The sequence below is a fragment of the Palaemon carinicauda genome, chromosome 14 (assembly GCF_036898095.1).
Source record: "Palaemon carinicauda isolate YSFRI2023 chromosome 14, ASM3689809v2, whole genome shotgun sequence".
NCBI lineage: Eukaryota > Metazoa > Arthropoda > Malacostraca > Decapoda > Palaemonidae > Palaemon > Palaemon carinicauda.
The window spans coordinates 111,075,556-111,083,371 of record NC_090738.1 but is presented as its reverse complement, the minus strand read 5'-3'; the positions used below and the strand labels follow the sequence as shown (position 1 = coordinate 111,083,371).

Here is a 7,816-nt window from a genome sequence, read left to right as displayed (position 1 = left end):
AGGAAGCTCGTTTAGCAAAAACCGAGCTGCAAGGAACATGTAGCCGTTTCAGATGTGAAAACAATGATCCTGCTGAAGGCGTGGATCTCACTTACTCTTTTAGCTGTTGTCAAGCACACGAGGAAAAGAGTTTTTAATGTGAGGTCCTAAAAAGAGGCTGATTGGAGAGGTTCAAATCTTGATGACATAAGGAACCTTAGGACCACGTCTAGATTCCAGCCTGGAGTGGACAACCGACGTTCCTTTGAGGTCTCAAAAGACCTAGGGAGGTCCTGTAGATCTTTGTTGGTGGAAAGATCCAAGCCTCTGTGGCGGAAAACCGCTGCCAACATACTTCTGTAACCCTTGATCGTAGGAGCTGAAAGGGATCTTACTTTCCTTAGATATAACAGGAAGTCAGCAATCTGGGTTACAGTGGTACTGGTTGAGGAAACTGCATTGGTCTTGTACCAGCTACGGAAGACTTCCCCTAGAGACTGATAGATTCTGAGAGTGGATGTTCTCCTTGCTTTGGCAATCGCTCTGGCTGCCTCCTTCGAAAAGCCCCTAGCTCTTGAGAGTCTTTCGAAAGTCTGAAGGCAGTCAGACGAAGAGCGTGGAGGTTCGGGTGTACCTTCTTTACGTGAGGTAGACGTAGAAGGTTCACTCCTAGAGGAAGAGTCCTGGGAATGTCGACCAGCCATTGCAGTACCTCTAAGAACCATTCTCTCGCGGGCCAGAGCGGAGCCAACCAACGTCAGCCGTGTCCCTTTGCGAGAGGAGAACTTCTGAAGTACCCTGTTGACAATCTTGAACGGCGGGAATGCATACAGGTCGAGATGGAACCAATCCAGCAGAAAAGCATCCACGTGAACTGCTGCTGGGTCTGGAATCGGAGAACAATACAATAGGAGTCTCTAGGTTATCGAGGTAGCGAACAGATCTATGGTTGGCTGACCCCACAGGGCCCAAAGTCTGCTGCAAACATTCTTGTGAAGGGTCCACTCTGTGGGGATGACCTGACCCTTCCGGCTGAGGTGATCTGCCATGACATTCATACCGCCCTGAATGAACCTCGTTACCAGCGTGAGCTTTCGATCTTTAGACCAGATGAGGAGGTCCCTTGCGATCTAGAACAACTTCACGAAAGAGTCCCTCCCTGCTTGAAGGTGTAAGCCAGGGCTGTGGTGTTGTCAGAGTCCACCTCCACCACTTTGTTAAGCTGGAGGGACTTGAAGTTTATCAAGGCCAGAAGAACCGCCAACAACTCCTGCAATTGATGTGAAGTGTCCTTTGCTCCTGATTCCATGTTCTCGATCATTCCTGTCCGTCCAAAGTCGCACCCCAGCCCGTGTCTGATGTGTCCGAGAGGAGACGGCGGTCGGGTTTCTGAACAGCCAAAGGTAGACTTCCTTGAGAAGAAAGCTGTTCTTACACCACGCGAGAGAAGACCTCCTCTCTTCGGAAACAGGAACTGAGACCGTCTCTAGCGTCATGTCCTTTATCCAGTGAGCAGCTAGATGATACTGAAGGGGGGGAGGTGGATTCTCCCTAACACGATGAACAGGGCCAGCGATGAAAGTGTCCCTGTTAGACTCATCCACTACCTGACTGAGCATCGGTTCCTTCTCAGCATGCTCTGGATGCATTCTAGGGCTTGGAAGATCCTTGGGGCCGACGGAAAAGCCCGAAAAGCTCGACTCTGAAGATCCATACCCAGGGAGACAATGGTCTGGGATGGGATGAGCTGAGACTCCTCAAAATTGACCAGGAGGCCCAGTTCCTTGGTCAGATCCATAGTCCATCTGAGAATCTCCAGACAGCGACGACTTGTGGGAGCTCTTAAAAGCCAGTCGTCTGACGGAGCCGGACACAAGATCATGGTACTGCTGCACAGTCTGTGAACTGTCAACCATGGGGAAGCGAGGAAGTACAGTGACAACCCGAAGCTGTCTAGACTGTCTGGGTCGTACAGACAACTCCTTATCGGGTTGCTGAGGTTGCCGCACTGCGTCACAACAAGTCACTTCTGCTGGTTGTTGAACGTCTTCCCAGTGACACACTGACTCCGTAAACAAAAAATCCTTTAACAAGGACTAAGCTTGGACTGCATGTCTTGCAACACAGCTCAAGGTCTATGGGAGCAGGTGTGGTAACAGACGGGGTTAGTGACTGAAGTGGAACCATTACCTTCCCTGGAAGCATGTTATGCTTAAATAAAAGTCCATAGGAGGCTACGCAGCTAAAGGCTCCTCTCCAAATGACAGAGTCCTCAAGGGAATATCAGAAGGAGGGAGAAAAGCACTTTCTCATCTACAGGGACCATATCCGAGAAAAGTTAAGTTCTCTCAGTGAGGGTTTCAATGGTGCAAAAGCAGCAGACTAGAAGGCAACATTATGAAACTGCTTGACAGTCTAGTGAGTTGGCAACAACCAAAGATGTATGACTGAGAAGCATGCGGTAAGGTATGCAGAGCATGTTGTATGCAGAGCATGCTGTATGCAGAGCATGCTGTATGCAGAGCATGCTGTATGTAGAGCATGTTGTATGCAGAGCATGCTGTATGCAGAGCATGTTGTATGCAGAGCATGCTGAATGCAGAGCATGCTGAATGCAGAGCATGCTGTATGCAGAGCATGTTGTATGCAGAGCATGCTGTATGTAGAGCATGTTGTATGCAGAGCATGCTGAATGCAGAGCATGCTGTATGCAGAGCATGTTGTATGCAGAGCATGCTGTATGCAGAGCATGCTGTATGCAGAGCATGCTGTATGTAGAGCATGCTGTAAGGTAAGCAGAGCGTGTTGCATGGCGTTTAACATTTCTCAGAAATTCCATGACCAGTGCTAGAGTGCTTCATGCATGCTTGCATGGGGTTTTAATATCAACATAATATTTACCTTACATTCATAACTCATGATTCATTTTTGTTTTGAAGATATTTTTGCCATATTTTGCGATATTGTTAAAAATATATTGCAAGGAATACATATATATTTTTATAAAAGTAAGACAAATAACCTCCATTATCATAATGTTTGTGTAGGCATACATGTATATGATTACAAATGCAAGTTATGAAAGTAATGAGGTGTTATTATTGTCATTTGTTATTTCTCAAGTTGAGGAGAAAGTGGCAGATGCATGCGTTGAGGTGGCTGACTCATAGCATGAGGTTGCTGCCTCAAGAGTTGCGCTTGCTGTAATGGTTGCGGATGCGCAGTAGCAGGTTCCTGAGGAACGAGTTAAGGTTCCTGAGGTGTGAGCTGCGAGAGTTGAGATAGCGGCTGCGCAGAACGCAGTTCTTGTCTCGCGAGTTGAGGTTCCTGAGGAGCTAGCCTAAGCTGCAGCGAGTGCTGAGGTGGCTGCCTCATTGATGGAAGAGGTTGTCGTACCTCAAGAGATTGTTGCCTCGCTGGTGGAACCGCAAGCGGAAGCGGAGGAAGTAAGGCATAAGACTCCTGCTCCCATTGCTGAGGTTGCCTTAAGGAAGGTTAAGGTTGCTGCACAACGCTGGTAACTGGCAACTCAGAACGCGGTAAGGTAGCCTGAGGAACCTCAACTTCGTACGCCTGGCAGACTGGACTGCGGTGAGGCGGAGCTCTCGCAGGAGGAGGCGGAGGTTGCTGCACACCGCTGGTAACTGGCAACTCAGAACGCGGTAAGGTAGCCTGAGGAACCTCAACTTCGTACGCCTGGCAGACTGGACTGCGGAGAGGCGGAGCGTTCGCAGGAGGAGGTGTAACCTTCTCAGCCTGAAACTCACGCATTAAGACCCCAAGCTGCGACTGCATGGACTGCAGCAAAGTCGTCTTGGGATCAACAGACGATAAGGTCTGTTGTGGCATCGCCTTACCTCTCTTAGGAGGTGTGCAGTCACCTGAGACTGAGGAGAGTCAGAGCTAACCCAATGACTGCATCCGGGTTGTTGAACTCTAACTTCGTACGTCTGGCATAGGTCTGGACTTTACGTTTAAGAGGTCTTGAGACCTGAGACCAGCGTTTTCTCCCCGAAATTTCTTCTGCAGACGAGCAAAATAAGGGCTCAATCGTCTGCGGGTGGGAGTGACGGTCTCTTAAGACACGCCCGCAACCACCGAGGATACTTCTGTGCGCCGATCAAGGCCTGCCGAACCCTTTTGCCCTTCGACATTGCTTCTCCCCTGGGCTTGGGAGCTTGCAAGAGGTCCCGGACTGGGAGGACGACTGGCACGCACAGAAGTACCCTCACGCACAACACTGACACACTTTGCGCTAATCACTTATCACTTTTGATTTTCTGTTTGCACTTATTTCACTGAACTCGAAACTTTAAGTGGTTTGTACCTGAAACACGCAATTCTATCCTTTCTCAAAAGTTAGTAATTGCGAAAACAGAATTACAATGTAACAGAAAAATCTAATGAAAGATAAATAATTCAGTGGCTGGAAAGAGACTAAACACTAGATCAAATAAACTACGTTTAAAATCTCTCACCGCATAAAGCTTGAGAACAAGAAAAACTCTAGAAACGTTTACCTTCTTCCCCTAAAGAGACTAGGGAGAAGAGCAAAAACGATAACAACGTTACTCGCTTGAACGAAACGTTTATCCTCCTCTTTCTCCCTCCGTCTCTATCTCTCTCTCTCTCTCTCTCTTGACTTAGAACCTGAGAGAAGAGCCCAATTATATATATCGTTAACACATATTATTGTTAAAGGAAAATATTTCCCAAAATGAAAAGTTCCTTTGTAGAATTAAAACCATTAAGTTAAGAAAGAATGAACAAAACGCTAGACACGGTTACTCTTACTGCAACGTGACACCGTGAAAATTCTCTCTCTATCGTAACGATAGAGCGCAAGTTGAACGTTCTGAAACGTCAACAACTGCTCACAACCTTTAACCTCGGTAAAAGAAAAGACCGCCTACCATTAGGAAAGGTCGAATATATAAAAATTAATTTTAATAATTTTATAATAAAAGGAAGTTAATCGAAGAGGCCTATAAAAGGCGGAGAGATATAAAATAAATCTATAACTTTTGTTAAGCAAAATTAAGAAAGAGAGTCTATACTCTCTTAGACACCAACACTTCCGTCTAAGGGAAGGGTCGGCCATTTAAAGGTGAAAGAGAGTTCATACTCTCTTCGTCACCATAATTAAATTAATTCCAAAAGCTAACTAAGCTAATATAGAAGTTTCTAGTATAGCGAATAGCTGCAAATTTTAGAGAAATACTTCACCAAACCGTGAACAATACTCCAAAATCATAAGCGTATCCAAGAACGTCTTGCCGGAAGCACGACAGAGGAAAAAGTGAGGTGGCGTCAACAACAAGTACTGTAGTACCTGGCCACAGGTGGCGCTTGTGAGTACACCCCCTTCTAGTATAGTGATAGCTGGCGTATCCCTCCCGTAGAATTCTGTCGGGCAACGGAGTTGACAGCTACATGATTATCGGGTAAGTTTAATATTGAAAAATAAAAATTACTTAAAATTTTTGATATTAAGTGTACATTTAGGGAATCACACATCCACAGAACATTACCCGGTAAATATAAACACACTACAGGAGTGTGTACTACTGTGTACAAATATATCACTTTTTTATATCAAAACGTGATTCTGCTCAAAAAGACCAAAGCAGGAGATGCACACGCTAGGAGAAACGATGCAAGACTGAGGCCGAGTTGGCAAAAGATGGGATGTTGTGCTGAGCGGAGAGAGAAGTGGCACAAAGCATCCTGGGTGCTAAGGAGCTTGGTTTGTTTAAAATCGTCGCGCCATGAGATTATTTCTTGCAAACCCGCGAATGTGATTTTTTCATTTAATAGGTTATACGGTTCTCTGTGTCACGAAAGACCAAAATCACAAAGAAAGAACCCATGGATGTGGAGGGCTGATGGTAATACTAAATGAAATGCTCATCTGATTGAACTGAATATTATTAAAAATTTACATTTAACATTAGTTCCTGTGTAACATTTGAATTATAAGCACATGTAAAATGAAATGAAAGTTCAACACTCTAAAAGACTTGAGATATTGTACATATAATCATAGGAATGGATCTTGGGTAAAATTCAATTATTTTTTTTCAAAAGAGAAATATTAAGTCCCATAAAAATGATTTACCCTTTTACATATATTAATCAGACCAATATTCCTATGTAATTTTTAAATACAGCCTGTATGCATATTCATTGTTTGCTTCTTTACTGTATTAGGCATGCTAAATCAGTTTTATTTCCATTTTCTGAATTCAGGGATATTTTCGTTAACTGATGATTTCATTTCTCTTCCCAGTATACTTGATAGGAAGGAAAGAACTTCAGAAACAAGAGGAAGATTGTCTAAATAGCATCAGAAACCTTCGAAAGAGACATTTAGCAAACGCCAAGGAAAACTGAAAATAACGTTGAAATGGTTGACACTGTAAGTGTTGACAATAGCCGTGAATGACATTAGTAACTGAGATTCTCCGTTGTGATATGTGCATTTTATATGGAATTTGATGTCATTGCATATGGTGCCTTAGCTGAAGAAACCCTTTATTTTTGTAAAAACAGGCTGTGCAAGCATTCAGATGTTTGCCTATTTTACTAAAGATGGATATTGTAGTCATGCGACTATATTACTGCCAACTTTATGCTGAATACATAAGACATTTAACCCTAATTGTATTTTCATCTCTAAAACTCTTACCTTATTGCTATGCTACTTCACTTCTCAATTAAAACAAAATTTTCTGACCATTGAGAAATAGTCTTAGCTACTTGATAATTGGTATCATAATGCTGTTATCACAATCATTCTAAATCCACACATGTTGTTGAGCTACTGAAGTCTGTTAAAAACCTAGTCAGCGCTAGCACTCATTATTTTACCCATTTTCTATGGCAGCCTTCATTCATTTTATTACTGTACAGTAAACAGTAAATTGATAACCACCAAATCTATTCTGACCTCTTATGGTATTTCAGTAGGACCTGATCTTGACTGAAAAATTTAATATTCTGAAATTGTAGAAGGTAACAGCTTGGATGTCCAATTAGAAAGAACTAGGAGAATGCCATTCAGTGCAACTTTACTCAATGTTTGACTGCCTGGAAAACAGACTATTTTTATAGAATATCTTCACTTGCACCATGTGAATGAATTTATACGTAACAATAAGAAATATCACTAGTCATTTAGGTATTCTTGTTTCAATTTTAGAGACCTCAGTATATTAAGAATTACTTTGGAAATTCAACTTTCCATGAGATCTCCAAGTCACTAACTTAGCCTTTTAAAGTTTTTTTTTTTCATTTAATTCAGGAAAGACAAATTTTTAAAAATAAAAAAATGACCATGGTCTTTGACTGTTAGCCATACTAATAGCATTCCATGAATAATAATTAAATACAATAGATTTATATAATGACACTTCTTTATGTATTTTAATATATGTCTGATTTTTCATAAATGTGTTTTATTCTGCAGAAACTTATGTTGTAGGTAGTATCAACTGTATCACCTGTTAGGGTCATCTGCACATTTTAAATAATAGTAGTGAAGTTATCATTTTCTTGAAAATCATTCAAGAAAAGAGCTGGTCCAAGTAAACAAACTTATCAGTAATTGTACTTTTCTGAAATTTTTCTTATTGTTAAATATAAAATTTCAAGCTAGTTTTTCTAAGAGTTATCCCAGAGTTACACTTTTTTTAATTGCTGTTACAGTATTACATTACAAGAGCCTAACAATATGTTTAGGAAATGTTAATAACCCTGACTAGATATCATTTATTTGTTCCTACACGAATACAAACTTTTGTCCTGTAATAGGAATAGGAATTCAGCATAGTTGTAA

At 42.2% G+C, this 7,816-nt stretch overlaps 1 protein-coding gene across 1 annotated transcript in view; it reads left to right on the top strand.

Annotated features, from left to right (window-relative positions):
• LOC137652922 (TBC1 domain family member 31-like) overlaps positions 1–7,560 on the top strand; it is an 83,821-nt gene extending 76,261 nt beyond the window's left edge. Inside the window, exon 15 of the mRNA XM_068386318.1 lies at positions 6,269–7,560. Coding sequence (XP_068242419.1) covers positions 6,269–6,372 — 104 coding nt within the window. The 3' untranslated portion in view covers positions 6,373–7,560. The remainder of the gene's footprint in view (positions 1–6,268) is intronic.
• Positions 7,561–7,816: the final 256 nt, after the last annotated feature.